This window comes from Megascapheus bottae, chromosome 12 (genome assembly GCF_031878675.1).
Source record: "Megascapheus bottae isolate mThoBot1 chromosome 12, mThoBot2.hap1, whole genome shotgun sequence".
NCBI classification, from domain to species: domain Eukaryota; kingdom Metazoa; phylum Chordata; class Mammalia; order Rodentia; family Geomyidae; genus Megascapheus; species Megascapheus bottae.
The window spans coordinates 13,785,112-13,803,577 of record NC_143520.1 but is presented as its reverse complement, the minus strand read 5'-3'; the positions used below and the strand labels follow the sequence as shown (position 1 = coordinate 13,803,577).

General features: G+C 38.6%; 1 protein-coding gene across 4 annotated transcripts in view; it reads right to left on the bottom strand.

The window, feature by feature from the left end:
* Stk39 (serine/threonine kinase 39) overlaps nt 1-18,466 on the bottom strand; it is a 262,474-nt gene that overhangs the window by 181,880 nt on the left and 62,128 nt on the right. For all 4 annotated transcript variants that reach the window (XM_090342707.1, XM_090342706.1, XM_090342705.1 and 1 more), the window contains exons 3-5: nt 12,564-12,672; nt 7,769-7,910; nt 5,946-6,001 (exon numbers count right to left, since the gene is read on the bottom strand). In XM_090342707.1, the coding sequence (XP_090198833.1) occupies nt 5,946-6,001; nt 7,769-7,910; nt 12,564-12,672 (307 nt within the window). The remainder of the gene's footprint in view (nt 1-5,945; nt 6,002-7,768; nt 7,911-12,563; nt 12,673-18,466) is intronic.

Sequence of the window (18,466 nt, the reverse complement as noted above, 5' to 3'; positions counted from 1 at the left end):
GTTCAAAAAGGAATGTACCCATCACCTGACTTATGTAACTGTAACCCCTCTGTACATCACCTTTACAATAAGATTTAAATTAAAAAAAAGAAAAATTGTGGCCATTCATGTTCTTCAAAATTGTTCAGTGTTATGAATATGTATGATATGATTTTCTTCTTTTAATTAATGATATAGCTAAAAAGTCACTCATGTAAGCATAAGCCAAATTCTGAGCATTTAAGGTACATGTGGATTTTAAGTCAATTTAAAACTATGAAATCAGATGTCTTCATTTATTTATGTAATTATCATGTTAAACACTTTGCATAATATAATTATGATTAAAAATTTAAAAATGAAAAATTGTGTGTGAATTCACCATTGTGCTCAGGTGAGAAAATAAGGACAAATTGAAAAGTCTAAGAAAGCAACAATTTCAGAGATATATCTATGGCACTTATTTAAATATTTGTAGGATACCCTATGTATCTGGGAAATGGTGGTTCTGGTTTATATTACAGAAGCCTGAAGCTGTAACAAAAGTATATATAAAAAGAAAAAAAACCTGGACAACTGAAACCCCTGATCCTCCTTTTATGCACCCTTTCTATACCAACTCATTCATCACAATCATACTATGTGGGGCTTTCTGTGAGTGACCTTCTGAACTCCCCAGCTCCCACTAGCAACCCTGCACTAGGTCACAACACCACCTAACCCCTACAGTGAAGAAAAACTCCTAAAGTCTGAGAGACAAAGAAAAACTCAAGAAAGCTTAGCTCCGAGGATCCCCACTGAGACGCTAAGAGGACAATGTGTTCCAGAACCCAATAAAGAGCTCAGATCATTAATCTGACAAGAATAATGAGATGAGGTGGCTGGCAGGGTACCAAGCACAGAGTAAGGCAGGGTTGACCTGCCTTTGCACATCAAAGGCAATTCTGTGGGATTTTGACCCTCTTAGGGAGAAACAATCATTTCATCACCAAAGAAAACTCTCCGTGTACTTCCTTATCAGCTTGAAGCAAGATCAATTTACAGGCAAGTTCTCTTGCAAATTCTGTTAATTAGTGCGCTTACTTCTTTGTAACTCATAAAGGCCCCCGGAGCCAAATCATTTACAAGATGAAACTGAGGCACATATGATCTCTAGGTCCAGCAAGAGAGACACAGTGTGATCCTGTTGAGTGTAATGATGCTGGTGTGACAGTACCACTCATGACAGCAGCAGAACAGCCTCTGCTGATGTCCACTGCCTGCACCACTGTGAAGATTACTAGACCTGAAGAGCTGCCTTCAAGTTCACAGAGAAACACGAGGCAGGTTACATTTTTTTTTTTTTTATTATTCTCCTGCTAAAAGAAAGGAGTCTTCTTAAGGTTTGTAAGTTGCTTAAGGTCTTAGAATTACTAATTGGTGCCCGGGGAATTTCAACCAGTCTGTATTTTTAACAACAGACTACTTAAGCCTTTTTGCTCACGGTATTTTTTCAGCTGTTGTTTTCAGTTGAAACGTGTTTCAAACTGTCCCTAGCTTGTAGGATAAGAGAGTCCCTTAGTGATGACAAAATATGCATCCATAGGTACCTGGAAAATTTAAAAACAGAATTTCCTGTGAATAATGATAGGAGGTACCAAAATAGCAGGGAAAGGGATAAGGGAATGAAGAATAGTGAGAGATCAGTCATTACTGAAGCTAGGTGTTGAGACTAAGAAGACCCAAGCTCTCTTCTGTGGACTGTGTCTCAAAGTTTGCATGATAAAAGGTTTTAAAATGGCTTTATCTTATCGGCAGTTCATTGAATCATTTCTTCTTTTTCTTTTATTAAAATATATGCTTGGGCCGGGAGTTTGGCCTAGTGCTGGGGTGCTTGCCTAGCATGCACAAAGACACGGATTTGATTCCTCACTACCACATATAGAGAAAAAAGCTGGAAATGGTGCTGTGACTCAAGTGGTAGAGCTCTAGCCTTGCGAAAGCCCAAGGACACTACTCAGGCCCTGAGTCCAAGGCCCAGGATGGGAAAAAATAAAAATAAAATAAAACATGTGCTTTTCCTAAGAGCCATAGCTCCACTTCTGGCTTTATGGTGGTTAACTGCCTGTTCTGGCTTCAAACCACAATCCTCAGATCTCAGTGTCTTGAGTAGCTACTATTACAAGCATGAGCCACCATCACTCACCTCATCTTCCCTCTTGTTTTTTTTTTCTTTTTTACTATATCAGATGTATATAAATCTTAACACTCAAAATGCTATAAAAGGTATACACTGATGGTCTCAATTCCTCATAACTGTCCTTCTAGAGTTTCTCCATTCAGATTCATAGGAAGGCATTTGTATTTCTTCCCATTTCTTTCATAAAAGTGGCATATCATGCAGCTCTGTCCCCATAGTGTTTTACTCCCTTAATCAGTAGTGGGTGACACTTTTTCAATCTTGGTATATAGGGAGCTATCCATCCTCCTTTCTAGCTGATAGGTATTCTACAATATTCATTTGAACATAAAACAGAAATGGCTGGGGACAGATTCCTGTGAAGTGGCTGATTAAGATGTCTAACTTTCCCTCAAAAAAAGAAAAGAGAAGACCCTGTCTTCAATGGCTATAGATTCATAATGTAAATACTCCACCATGGCTTATCAAGCAACCAACACTGCTCTGAACTTGGAATTATGAATCAATGCATTCACATAGATTCTTTGAATGCATTCACACCACATGTAGTGGCATGCCTCCCAAACAGAACACATTTCAACCTAGTCTTACACTGCTATTTGCATAAGTATGAGAAAAATGCAGATTATGCCTGTTTTATGAGTTAGAGGAAATTTTACTTTGCAATAAGTGCCATTTTCATTTTGTGCTCAGAGAACTGTTCCTATCCATTTCCCATTTTATAGGTATATCACTAATTTCATACATTTATTTCATTATTGCAAGAGTAGACAGGGCTGGATGTAGGCTTCAGGTGACATAAAGTTTGCACAGTTTGAACATGCTCATTAAAATAGACAATATGAAATTATTTATGTGAACACTATGCAGAGATACGTTTCTTTCTTAAAAGCACATCAATGGTTCAGAATCTTAAAATTTTGATCCTTTCCATCAAGAAGCCTTAGACAACATGTTTTTCCTTTAAAAATTATTTTTGACAATATTGACATTTGTACTCAGGGCTTAGCAGGCACTCTACCATTTGACTGATGGCTCCAGTCCTTTTTGCTCTAGTTACTTTCAAGATAAGAATTAATGTTTTGTCAAGATTCTTCTAGAGCCATGACTTTCTCAATCTCTGCCTCCCAGATGGCTAAGATGACAATTTAACAGAAATCCTTACATGAAGCAACTACTGGATACAAAAATGGCTTTTTCCTCTCCACCAAGAACACTACAACTCCAAGCAATACACTGGACTGTGGCATTTCAATCTTAAATCAGTAGCTCTAAGAGAAATTAGGGCCTGCCTGAAACACTTGGCATTATCATTACCATCTCATAGATGGGCAGTCTGGGATTTAATGACGCAATGACAAGTCTCAAGTCACACAGTGGTTGTCAAATTTGGATTCAAAAGACTTTTGGGGGGTGTAACTGATACCCACTGTCTCTCAGCAGTCTTAAACCAACCACATCACTTGAGAAAATCTTTCTTTACCAAGTAAATTCAATTTCATTACTAGTCCTCCAGAGAGGTGGGAGGCTTTCACTTAAACAAATTTCCAGTTTCCACTTGTATTTTCAAAACATGTCTTCCTTCCTTGAAACAAACAAACTAAAAGTAGAAAGCCTCCTTTGTGTGCCCAGCTAAATACAAAACCTAAGGTCAGATTCCTCACTGTCTTCTTGGCCATCTGACAGGTCAGTGACAGTAAGGAAGGGGCAAACAGGAAGTCAAGGATGAATCCTTGTAGTTGATAAATACAAGGCCCTAGAGTTGATCTCAACATAGACACCACCACCCCTTACCAGAGGGGCGGGGGGAAGGGAGGGAGGGATGAGGGAGGGAATGAAAGTGAGTAGAGGAAGTGGCTTTATGGCTCAAGGGATAGGCTGGTAATTGAAGAGCTCAGGGACAACACCCAGGCCTAGAATTCAAGTCCCATGACCAACAAGGAAGAAAGAAAGAAAGAAAGAAAGAAGAAGAAAGAGAAAGAAAGAAAGAAAGAAAGAAAGAAAGAAAGAAAGAAAGGAAGGAAGGAAGGAAGGGAAAAGAAAAGAAAGAAAGAAAGAAAGAAAGAAAGAAAGAAAGAAAGAAAGAAAGAAAGAAGAAAGAAAGAAAGAAAGAAAGAAGAAAGGAGGGGCTGGGAGTTTGGCCTAGTGGTAGAGTGCTTGCCTAGCATGCACGGAGACCCGGGTTCAATTCCTTGGTATCACATATATAGAAAAAGCCGGAAGTGGTGCTGAGGCTCAAGTGGTAGAGTTCTAGCCTCGAGAAAGTCCAAGGACAGTGCTCAGGCTCTGAGCTCAAGCCCAGGACTGGCAAAAAAAAAAAAAAAAAGAAAGAAGAAAGGAATAAAGAAATGAAAGACAGAAGTGGCACTGTGGCTCAAGGGGTAGGCTGGTAGCCTTGAGCTGAAGAGCTTAGGGACAGCACCCAGGTGCAGAGAGAGAGAGAGAGAGAGAGAGAGAGAGAGAGAGAGAGAGAGAGAGAGAGAGAGAGAGAGAGAGAGAGAGAGAGGGAGAGAGAGGGAGAGAGAGGGAGAGAGAGGGAGAGAGAGGGAGAGAGAGGGAGAGAGAGGGAGAGAGAGAGAGAGAGAGAGAGAGAGAGAGAGAGAGAGAGAGAGAGAGAGAGAGAGGGAGAGAGAGGGAGAGGGAGAGAGAGGGAGAGAGAGGGAGAGGGTGTCTGTGTCGTGTCAGGGGGTTTGATTCCTGGTGAACTCTATTTAACATTTCTACTACCTCTAGATCCTCAGATTAGCATAGACACAAAACTGAGAAAAGGAATTACGTTACCATGATCAACTTAATAATAACTGGACATGTAAGAGCCCAAATCTATGCTAGAAAATAGAACTTTCCTACCTCAACTAAAAACCAACAAGGAAAATCTGCATTCATAATGACAGAGCCACAATCACTGATTTTCACTGGGAGCGTTGCTAGCAAAAGCTGCTAATAATATAAGGAGCAAACTTGGTTTTGTCTTCTTAATCTTTCTCTGTTCCAGTGTTTTTTTTGTTAAATGTATGGTATGAGTTTAATAAATTATACAATTAAAAATAGCAAAAAAAAAAAAAAAAGCACGAGGAAGTCAACAGGTTGAACACCCAGCATGGCAGGGACAGTCAAAGTTTCCAACAGCATCCACAAACAGAGAAAGTAGAGCTAAAGAATGGATGACTTTAACGGACACAGCTGCACTTCATCCTAAGCTTTAGGGTTACTCTGATAACTTGAAAGAACAGTTTGAGAGCCTGAAGCATAGAGCATGAAAAGTCACTCAGCATCGTTTCCTACAACCCCAGCTGCCCACCAGCCATCACAACGGTCACATTGGACACATTTAAGTATAAAAGAAGTCCCAGATTTTAAGAGTTCGTACCTCCTCAGCCACCTCTTTGAAAATAAAAGGCTTTCAATTTAATGTGCACAAAATTTCATTCTCAAATTCATCAACTACCTTTCTTGCAGCTATTATTTTCTTGAGTATTGTTCAACTTGCAATATTCAAGATAAAAACCCTTCTCAGACAGAAATAAAATTGAAAGTAAGATCATTCTTTATCAAAAGTCTGTATTCAAAGAGCATTATTTACTTGAAGTCCTAACAAACATTTATCAGAACAGCAGGATAGTGTGTTATACTTAAGACCCAAACATGCTATAAATATCTACCATGTAGAAGAAAGAAGCATTCCTTAAAGAGATTAGATGATTTTATTCAGCTTATATAATGTCTCAACATTTCTTGAAACTGCTACAGTTCTATAAACAAAAATGCTTCTCTTTATCAACTTTACCTGCTATTTGTACTGAACCATCTTCACCCAACAGAATATTACCAGCTTTCAAATCCCTATTAGAACAAAAAGAAAGGGGGAAGGGGATGAATTGGAGAGAACAGACATTGTATTACATTGGTTCACTAAGAAAGACTTTTAAAGAAAGCTTACAAGACCTGTTTGACATAATTATTATTTTATAAATATTTAAATTACATTATAGATTTTAAATGTTACCAAGATACACTGTCATTTTATACTTTGCTCCTGGGACACAATTAGAAGTTTAATAAAAGATGCTTTATGTGAAATCTTTATCTATATTTAATTAAAACGTTACTGAGTGGACTACTTTATATTTCAGAGTTAGAAATAGTCCTTAATTTCACAATATTACCATGTGGTTTAAAACGTCATATAAGTAAAGCCATTCTACTTTTACTTTAATTTATCTGTGGTACTATTCCAAACCACAGTTTTAAAAAATTAGTTTGATCACCAGCTGCCAGTGGCTCATGCCTGTAATCCTAGCTATTCAGGAGGCTCAGATATGACTACCAAGATTTGAAGCCAGCCCAGGCAGGAAAGTCTGTAAGACTGTCATCTTCAGTTAAACACCAAGAAGTCAGAAATGGAGTTAGTGCTTAAGTGGCAGAACACCATCCCTGACGGAAAAGCTCAGAGAAAGCACCCAAGCCGTGAGTTCAAGCCACAGCTAGAGGGAAAAAATGAATTTGATCAGTCTCTCCATTGAAGAGATACCAGTGATTATAAAGTTCCACATAGTATTTCTTTACTACACAGAAACTATGCAGAACAATGCAGAAACATAATTTGTAAGTCTGATTTATAAAGCAATAGTCTTTTTTCTAATTATTGAAAAGTATAGTGGAAGTAATTAAATTTAGAGCTCACAGTTCAAGTTAGAGTATTTCTGGTTATTAGTACTACTGGTAAAAAAAAAAATAAAGTAATTACCTATCTGTAAAATTTCTCAAGTACCCGTGAGGCACTCATATTCTATATTATTTGATTACTCAAAGAATTAGTATTCTATTTTACAAACAAAAAGGAGAAAACTAGTGTCTCTTCCTTCTCTCACCAGTAGAACATTATAAAGTCTGTAACAGTCTTGCCTGTATTCAAAATTTAAAGTTACTATCCAGTTCAGTTGAGTACACTTAAAGTAATTATGATAACTAATTTTTAATGAGTCCACTTAACTTTTCATAATCAAGCCTTTTTAGAAAGAGCAGAGGAACCAGTCTTAAGTATACTCATTAAGTCCATCTAGATTTAGTCTTGTTATCCTTAGATTTTGTTTTGGTTTGGGTTTTCTTAGAACTGGGGATCAAATGCAGGGCCTCCCACATTCTAAGCACAGGATCAATCAATGAACTACATTTTCAGTCCTGATAATGTCCTCTGAGATATATAGCCTAAGTTATAAGCAATACCAAACTCATTTGCATGTGCATCTTTAAAGTTCTTTAAAAATCTAGCTGTTGGGCCAGGTGCCAGTGGCTCATGCCTATAACCCTAGCTAATGAAGAGGCTGAGATCTGAGAATTGCAGTTCAAAGCCAGCCTGGACAAGAACATCTATGAGACTCTTATCTCCAATTAATCACCACAAAACCATAAGTAGAGGAGTGGCTCAAGTGGCAGAGCAGAGGCTGAACAAAAAAGCTAGTGCCTAGGACCTGAGTTCAAACCCCAAAATGGGGGTGGAGGGTAAACCTAGAGTTAGGGTTTGAAGGCTGATCTATCTCAGTAAAAACAAAACAACATAAAAAAACTAGATCAAAGTATATGAAGGGTTGAATTCTATAGACACTATACCTGTGAATCTGACCATTTCTGTGTAGATAGTCTAAGCCTTCCAAAACCTCTTTAAGAATTGTTGCTATTATTGCCTCTTCCAGAACTCCATTCTTGTGCTCTCCTCGGTTGACAATGTATTTGATGATATCCAACATTGACCCTGAGTAGCAAACAGGAGAATTGAGAAAGTAAATTTATAATCATCCCCATTCCAGATTATGATATCCCGTACTATCAGAACATTAAGCACAAACATCAAAATAGAATTTTGGTTTACTTAATATGACTATTCCAAGACAAGCAAACAATTGAACAGCAGCCCCATGACTAGAAAAACTATGACTGCAGGAACACAGTGTGATTTTAAACAGAAGACTTTTAGAAACCAAGGACTGCGAGTGTAGTTCAGTGGTAAAGTGTGAACTTAATATGTGCAAGATTATGGTGGCTAATTGTGGTTTTCAGCTTGATTGATTTAGAGATGTCTAAGAGATCAACAAAGTATACTTCTGAGTATATCTATGAGGATGTTTCCAGAGACAACTTACACTGAGGAAAAAATATGCTCAAAGCAGTACCATCCAAGGGGCCAGAGGCCCAGATGTACTAAAAATGGGGGGGGGGGGGGAGAAGCTAGTCAACGTGTGCAAGGTCTGCTCTTTCAGAACAAGTGCGTCCACTGTGGCTAATATGGTCCAAAGACACTAAACTCAACTTTTTCTGTTTTTCAATGTATACTTATAATCTCTGAAGAGTTCTCCAGCTAGATTCTAGGTCTTCAACCTGAGACTTAGTCTGCATTATTGGGCCCCTCTGCTCTGAAGCTTAAGTCTTCTTAAACTCAGTCGGGAACAAGTTCTGCAGTTGTTTCATTGCAGACACACCAACTTAGTAAATACACTGTTATAATTATTTATATATATATATATGCGCACACACACACACACACACAGACACACACACACACACACACACACACACATCCTATCAGTTCTGTTTCTCAAGAGAACCCTGACCAATACAAAGACTCAAAATGGGTTCATTAGCAACATTTTTGCAAAAAATTAAAAAGAAATTGTTCAAGGCAACTTTTTACACATAAAATTACATATAAACTGGAAAATGGCTGACAAAGAAGAAAGGACAAAAATAGCAGTAAACTTCTGAGAGAAAGATTAATAGTTCTTCCTTAACATCTAAAACAAAGGTGGGAGGCAGAATTAGTATGTTATCTTTATACCTCTGCTTATATCCAAATAAATCCCTTTCTGTGGCTCTAGGCAATCTTTGTTTTCATCTACCAGATGATTCATTTGATAACTTTCATAAAATACAAGAAAATAAATATCTAGCACTCTGTTACTGTGTACAGATTGGTATCTTTGGTATTATAACTGCATGTTTCAACACATATTAATATTCCAAACCTTGGAGTCATTTTAAAAAGTCATCATTACCCAGAGATTCAACATTTCTGAGGAGTTAACAAATGACTTGCCTCAGGACTTGAGTTTGGCTCTAGGTGCTCTATGATTAACTAAGATTATTGAGTTTCCCGATCAGATACTAGTGTGCCAGATTAGCTGCCTACCTCCTTAGGAGATTCAATGTGATAAATGTTATAAAAAATAGATGCATATTTTCCTCCTTAGAGAGAAAAATATCTGTTTATACATTTAACCTTGAGTGTTATTTGGAAAATTCCAGGGGGGAAAAAGGGAGGACGTGGTATACCAGACAAGTATTCATTTCTGGCCTGCTGAAAGAAAAAAGAACAAAAGCCCATATTCCCTGTAGAACATGTTGAAAATCTGTGGAAACCTGTTGAAAATTTATTCTTCTTACCAAAAGCCCCAGGGGGCTAGATTGAACTCCTAAATTTGATAATGAATTTTCTATCAGAAAAGAAAGCAGACATTTTCAAGTCTATAAAAGTGAAAGGTTAATTGAGGTTAAAATCACCAACACAAACAGAGAATTTGAAACTAATCAGGGTCCAATTCATCAGAATTCTTGATTTCTCTGAGCTGGTGACAGCTCTTGGCAAGAGAAAGAAATAAAAGGACTCAAACAGGGAAGGAAAAAATCAAAATATCCCTGTTAGCAGAGAATATGATCCTGTACTTAAAAGACCTTAAACAGAAAACATGTTTTCGGAGAAATACTTTCAGCAAAGTTGCAGAATACAAAATCAACATATAAAATCAATAGCTTTTCTGTATACCAACAAGCAACTTGCTGAAAAAAAGTCAGGAAATCAATCCCACTCACAGTAGACTCAAAAAGTAAAATAAAGTACCTACATATATGTTTAGCCAAAGATGTTAAAGATTTTTATAATGAAAAGTAGAAAGTACTAAAGAAAAGAATTGCAGAAGACATCAGACAATGGAAAAGACCCATCAAACTATGGATTGGGCAAAATTGATAATGCTAAAATGAGTATACTTCCACAGGCAACATAAATATTCAGTGCAACTCTCATCCAAATTTCCATGCTATTCTTTATAAAAATAGAGAAAAAATACTAAACATTATATGGAAACCCAGAAAGACTAGCCAAAGCAATCCTAAGCAAGATCAAGCAATATTAGCTGTCTTACTATACCTTGACTTCAAACTATACCATAATAACAAAGATCATAATAAGAAAAGACAGCATGGTGATGGCACAGAAACACATCATATAGGTCAAGGGAAGAGAATAAATGATCTAAAACAAGCCCAGGCACATACTGCCATGTGATTCTTCATGGAGGTCCCAAGACCATACATTAGAAAAAAGATCCCTTCTTTTGTAAGTGGTACTGAGAAAACTGGGTATCTCTATGTAAGAGACTGAAACTATATTCCTATCTCTCATCTTGTAGAAAAGTCAACTCAAAATGCATCAGAGTCAGGCTCCCATGGCTCATACCTGTAATCATAGCTGAGATCGGCATCACAGGATTAATAAATAGAATATATAAGAAACTTAAAATTAGTCAGAAGAAAAAAAAAGCAAATAAGCCAATTAATAAATGAGCAATGGAGGGCTGGGAGTGTGGCCTACTGGTAGAGTGCTCTCCTAGCATGCCCTGGGTTCAATTCTGAAATACCACATACACAGAAAAAGCCAGAAGTGATGCAGTGGTGCAAGTAGTAGAGTGTCAGCCTTGAGCAAAAAGTGTTCAAGGACAGTACCCAAGCCCTGAGTTCAAGCCCCAGTACTGGCAAATTAAATAAATACATAAATACATAAATACATAAAGGAACCAAATACTTTTCAAAAAGTAAGTACAGGGGCTGGGAGTTTGGCCTAGTGGTAGAGTGCTTGCCTAGCATGCACCAAGACCCAGGTTCGATTCCTCGGCACCACATACATAAAAAAAAGCCAGAAGTGGTGCTGAGGCTCAAGTGGTAGAACTCTAGCCTTGAGAAAGTCCAAGGACAGTGCTCAGGCCCTGAGCTCAAGCCCATGACTGGCACCAAAAAAAAAAGAAAAAAAAAGTAAGTACATATAACCAATAAATACATGATTTTTTTTTTAAAAAAAAGTCAAACAACCCAACCTCTAGCTATCAGGGAAGCACAAATAAACAAAAATAAATGTGGAATTTCCAACTAACCCCAGTCAGAAGTGGTATCTTCAACAAAACAAACAAATATTGGGATGATGGGAAAGTTGAAGAAGGAGCTTCTGTTCACTGCTAGTAAGACTGAAAATGACTGCAGCCACTACAGAAATCAGTATGGAGTTTGCTCAAAAAACTTAAAAACTGAATTTCTGCATTATAGCTATTCTGAGTATCAAACACTAAAGAATCAAACACTAAAAGTCTGACTTCCAAAGGCTCACTTAGCTACTCAGAAGCTGAAATCTGAATATAAGATCCCTGAGATTCTTACCTCCAATCAACCACCAAAAAGCTGAAGTAGAGCTGTGGCTCAAGTGGTAGAGTGCTAGTCTTGAAAAACACTAAGAGAAGGTACTTAGGCTTAGAGTTCATGTCTAGCACTAGCACTAAAAGCTAGGGCGTGATGAGGAAGGAGAACAAAGCAAAGAAGAGGAGGAGGAAATGAATTTAAAAAGGGAACACTGCACTGCACTAGTGGATCACATTTGTAATTCTGGCTACACAGGAGGCTGAGATTTGGGTTTGAAGCTAGCCATAGCAGCAAAAACTATGGAACTCATCTCCAGTTAATGACCAAAAAGCTACTGACAGAACCCTGAGTTCAAGCCCTAGGACCACACACACACACACACACACACACACACACACACACACACACACACACACACGAACACACATACAGAGAGGAGGAGGGGAAGGAAGGAAGGAAAGAAAGAAGGAAGGAAGGAAGGAAGGAAGGAAGGATTGGCTAAAGGAAGAGAAGGGAGGAAGGAAGGGAAGGAGAGAGGGAGGGAAGGAGGGGAAAGAGAGAGACGTAGTGGGGGGACTGGCTAGTGGTTTGAAAAGAGTAAGTGGTAGCTGCAGAGGTGGTAATCTTTCATGGCTTGAGGGCAGGTAAAGGAAGAAGAGACCAGGAAAAGCCCAGAAGTATCGAACACAGGAAGTGGTGCCCACCTAACCTACGTGGAGGTATTTAAAATATGGAATAAGGGATATGGATACTCCAAGTTGGTGATGCCAATTATGAAAGGCTTTGAAATCTTATATTAATGAACCTGGGCTTTCTTCTTTAGATAACAAAAACTTAGAAACTCAGGAAATTGAGTAGTCAAATCCAACATATTATTTAGTGTACTCCCCTCCCCCAAAGAAGGGGGCAAAAAGAAAACAGGCAAGCAACCACACAACCCACTTACCTCCACTTAGTAATTTCATGACCAGCCAAAGTTCATCTTTTACCACAAATGAGGTGTAATAGGTCACTACATTGGGATGGCTGCACTGACTCATGGCTTGAATTTCTTTCTGCAAAAAGAGGAAAACATGACATAATACCATAAGGCACAAAGGGAAAGAGAGGAAAACACAGGTGAATATCACTGAGTACCTTGCAATGTTCCATTCAAAAGCCTATCTGGGCTTGCCTCAGCCATCACTACAAAGAAATTACATGAAGGCAACTCTCACCCTTGTCAACAGGCTATGAGAATGATGCCCTCACCCTCAATGGAGACCAGCCACAGGACAGAGGAATGTCATTTCAGAATGTCCCTCAGATGTCCCCAGTGGAGCCAGTATCCAGGATTGAGTGTCTCCTGCCTACATGGAAGACCTCAAAAGAGGCCTGCGTGCTCTGAGCCTCCCTTCAACAAAGGGAACAAAACCATTCCTCTCAGGACTGTGGAAATAGAGTGCAACAACATTGGAGGGCCGGGAGTTTGGTCTAATGGTAGAGGGCTTGCCTAGCATGTACGAAGACCCAGGTTTGATTCCTCGGTACCACATACATAGAAAAAAGCCGGAAGTGATGCTGAGGATCAAGTGGTAGAGCTCTAGCCTTGAGAAAGTCCAAGGACAGTGCTCAGGCCCTGAGCTCAAGCCCAGGACTGGGGGGGGGGGGGAAATAAAAGAACAATATTGGAAAATGCCAAAGTATCATTTCCCAATCTATTGTCTGCTATAAACATTATCTTCAGAAAAAGAAGGGTAGGGGGCTGGGAGTTTGGCTTAGTGGTTAAAGTGCTTGCCTAGCATGCACAAAGACCTAGGTTCGATTCCTTGGTACCACATACATAGAAAAAAGCCGGAAGTGGTGCTGAGGCTCAATTGGTAGAGCTCTAGCCTTGAGAAAGTCCAAGGACAGTGCTCAGGCCCTGAGTTCAAGCCCAGGACTGGCCAAAAAAAAAAAAGAAAAAGAAAAAGGAAAAAGAAGGGTAGAACAAGTAAATTTAAAGTAAGCTTCAGAAACTACATGACTCTACAAGAATCAAGGAAAATATAGCAGTCAAAAGCTCTGAGAAGTCCTGCAGAAAATAAACTGTCATACTTTAGGCCATACTAACAGCAGAAAAGCTTTGTGTATTACATTTGGAAACTACAGCTAGAGTGAGGAAATGCTTTGACTTGGTTTGGCTTAGTTTTTGTGTTTTGTGTTGTTTTTTTAATGGTTCTGGGCTTTTAATGGTTCAGGACTTCACATTTGCCTTGTCAGTGTTTTGCTGCTTGAGCCATGTCTCCAGCCCTTTTCACTCTGGTTACTTTTGAGATTGGGTCTCACGTTTGCCCAAGCCAGCCTTAACTACAGCTTGGAAAACAGGAATATCCTGCCATGTCCAATTTCTTCTGTTGAGGTGGGATCTCACATTTTTTAGGGGGGGTGGCAGGGCCAGCCTCTCAGTTTCCCACACAGCAGCAATGACAGATGTGCACCATGATATGCAGTAGTAGTTGAGACTGGATCTTGCAAACATTTTGCCTGAGCTGGCTTCAAGGCAGAATCCTCTTGATCTCTGCCTCCCAGGTAGCTAGAAATATAGGTGGGAGCCATCAGCACCCAGCCAAGTAAACAAATATTTACATCACCACATAAAATAACTAAGCTCTGAAACGAAACAAATGAAAACTTCAATAAAGCACACTTTGCTGCAAAGCTCAAGGCCATAATAACAGCTTATGTCATCATAGGAACCTCTCGCCTGCTGTTGCACATTCGTGATGAAAGAAAAAAGTATTTGTATGTTATACAAATATTTTTGAATTATACTGAACTTCTCACCATCTTCCAGTTCACTCAGTTAACCTGACATTTCACATTGCAACTGACACCCCTTATTATCTTTGCACACCTTAGTGCAAATGACCAGGAGAAAGGTCAGACTCAGATGAATGGCCAAAATACTGCAGCATGTAGCACATATACATATCTTCCTCTAGATGCTTTTTAAAATTACTTTTTTATTGTTTTTAAATGTGATATATAGAAAGGTTACTTTTACATATGTGGAGTAATAAGTACATTTCTTTCCTTTTGCTTAGTATCATTTGTTCCCTTATCTCTCTCATTTCCTTCCTCCCATCTCCACCTACTAGTTGCTTGGTTCACTTTTACCAATGTCCATTGAAGCCAGTGGATTCCACAACTGCACATTTCAACCACTTTCTACTGATTCTGTGCCTCCTCCCACTTTCTCCCACATGTGCACCTGCATACACTGTATGAGGGGTAAAGAATAGAGTCATCTAAAAATGAAAAGAGAAATTTAAAACAGAAGACTCTGTTGCCTTATCTTTGGAGTTCTTTCAGTGTGTATAGTATTTATATACATATAGAAAGGTGCCAGAAAGTACAGCATCACCCCATTTGTAAGGAAATGGGAAGACTTAGAAAAAAATCATATTAAATGAAGTAAGCTAGATCCAAAGGAACATAGGCTCAGTGGTTTCCCTCATTTGTCATAATAAGTATAAACCTTGGACATGAGGCCATATAGGATAAGCCTAAATGAAAGGACCTCCAGGATTTAGAAACAAGAGCCATAAAATGTGAGATTGCTGTTCTTAATGTACTATGCTATTTCTCATCTCTTTTGTTGTCCCTTGGTTATCTCATATTGTTACAGTATCTTAGCTTGTTATCTGATATATTGTATATATGTTTATTTGTTTACTTGAAATATGATAGGGAAGGAGGAAAACAAGATGAGGGGAGGGGTTGGGGAGAGGGAAATGAGGACAAAAACATGAGAAGGTGTAGCAATGTCTGTTAAGTAATGCACATTCTAACTGGCGAGTATAATGTAACCCTTCTATTAATTACAATAAAAACTATATTTTAAAAAATAAAAAAAATTTGAGACATCACTCTTGTACCATTTGAATCTAATAGCCACCTATTAAGGTACCATGTGTCTTTTGTTCCTTTGTGATGACTCAAAATTTGCTAGGACATGGTATTGGAAATATAAACACAAATACATAGACGTAAAAATTTATAACTCTATAGATATAATGTTTTATTACATAGATTAATATGTATCTATGACATACAAACCCTCAGCCTAATTTTAATTATGTTCTAAAATCTAAGTGCCAGTGATTGTATGCAGAGATTCCCTTCTTGAATACTTGTTTGTTAAACACATCATTTGAAATATGATGTAAAAATCAATATTAATAAATTCACTAAATAAAAATAAATAAATAAAGAGGTGCTTATGTATTACAATTTGGTGCTTTTCTCCTAAGACTATCTTCTTTCGGTCTCACTGTTCATGTGTGTCTAGAATCTTATATTCTTTGCCTTATCCCATTACTGTTTAAGAATAACTTCTGCATATCAGGGAGACTACGGACCATTTAGCTCTCTGCTCTTCACTTACCTCACTCAACATGGTTTGTTCTAGTTCATGTAAGTGCTTTTTTAAAGTTTTGTGTTTTTGTTTTTTTTTTTTTACCAATGACAAAACATCTAAGAAGCTCACCAACTTCTTTATTTTTCTAAGACAAACACATTTTTCCATTGCTCCCATTACCCACTTAAGTAATTACAGTTTTCCATGTCTGACACTTTTCAGTTCTCAACTTGCCACCATTTGAACAAGAGCTGAAACCTGAGGTCCTGTTTCCATGTGTTTCTGGTGTCAGGTTCTTATACCATGAGAAGCTTCTAAGGTGAAACAATATCCTGCAGGCCACTCCTACTTGAACTCACTAGCAAAGGCCCAATCTGTGGATGGCCCAGCTGGACTGCCTGAAGCATGAGGTAAAGGCCCCCTTTCATTCACCATTATGGGATATATCTTGGTACAATGTAAGCAGTGCAAGAGAACATCTTCCTAACATCCTAGGTTGGTCCTAACGATGACCAAAATGTACAATAAACAAGCAACCCTCATACAGAAGGATAGTCCTTTCCAATGATGCCAGATAAGATACAGACTGAGAAAACTCTTTTCAAGGCCTTTGCATTTAGCTATGGTATCTCTTTCCTACCCGAAACATCACATTTCTCTGTCCCTGAAGTGAGCAAATTCTGTGTATGTGTATATCTGTATGTTTGTGTAAAGAAATCCTAAAAAAATAATTTTTTAAAAAAGTGAGGAGGCTTACCACAGGTAAAGCTCCCAGCCATACCAGTGCAGGAGCAGAGTACAGACAGAGGGGGGAATGGTGGGAACCATAGTTCTTACCCTTTCCCCATCCCTTTGAATCATCAGCATTCCATCGGGACTTCTCATACCTAAGGACGTGGTGAGACTTGCCATCAGGAAAAGCACCTGTCACTCTGTCTGGAATATGACCTGTGCTGCTGCTGCACATAACAGAAGAAATGAGGTCCTCTATTGACCTACTGGAATTTTCACTGATCTACTAACCATTGTAGAGTTGCCTTCTAAAGAAGTGAAAGCTTGAAAGAAAATCTGTAATCAAGTATTCTTTCCACAAACTGATCCCCTCTAGGCGTGGACTACAGTGCAGTGTGGAACACAGCTTCACAAACTGGAATGTGCACACTGGCCCCATGGAAAGCCTTGGACCCAGCAGACTAAAATGCAGCAGGTCTGGTGGTTCCTGAGAATCTGCACATCTGACAGACCCATGTGACACTAATGCTGTGAGACAAGGAACCAGACTTTGGGTGGCAATGAAGCACAGTGAGCTTTGATAGAAGACAGAGGTATCAGGGCTGAGGGAAGATGAGATGAGGAAACAGAAAGCACTGTTAGGAGGGGAACAAGGTCAACGGCTGGGTAGGATGACAAGCACAAGGACAGGGCCTCATCAAGTCCAAGCTGAGAAGAGGAGCAGGAAGCAAGGTGGAAAATAAAGAAGATTGTAGTATTAATGTTACTTGAGTTTGATTTAACAGGAAAGAGACAAAACAGGACATAATACAAAAAAAATCACAGAACTCTGAATCTAGCCCATATCTGTGAAAAGTCCCATTAACAAATATCACAGAAAGACTCACTTGGGAATCCAGGGGAAATTTTTCAGACAAGCCATCAAGTTCCAGAGTAAGCTGTGGCTCAGGATCCATGTGCTCATATAGCTTCTTCAGAAAGGCATCCAAAGTAACATCTCACAGGAGCAGGAAATCAACATAAAATAGGGTGCCCAGTAAAGTGCCCAAACTCTCTGATATTCAGCACCTACCTACCATTACCACATCTCTCTATTTGGACCATATGTGGAGAATATGGACCAAAGGACACTACATGCTGCTACTAGAATCAATGGGAAAAATTGCAAAGGATGGCATGGCACAAGTAGACATAGCAAATTTGGAAAATACCAAAATTTACAAGATACAAAATTTAAAGATGGAAGACACATTGGAGGCTGAAATCTGAGAATCGCAGTTCAAAGCCGGCCCAGGAAAGAAAGTCCTTGAGATTATTATTTCCAATTAACCATCAGAAAACTGGAAGGGGTGCTATTCCTCACAGTGTTAACCTTCAATGAAAAAGCTCAGGAAGAGTGCCTAGGCCCTGAATTTGAATGCCACAACAAATCAAAAAATTAAACAAACAAAAACAAATAAAGAAAAACATAGCATGCTAAGAAATTAAGAGTTTGGAAGGAAAACAACTCTGCCCCCCAACATGAAAACTAAATAGTTTGAATACAGTTTTTTATGGGATACTTTTTGTTATATACCCTTTGTCCTCCCAAGAGCAAAAGCATTTATCCTATACACGGTAGTGTGGACAAGGAGACACTGTAATCAACTATGATCTGATCCTTAAGTAATTACTTAAAGAGAGCACACACATATTATAAGCAATAAGGAGGCTATGACAGGAAGATTATAAGTTCA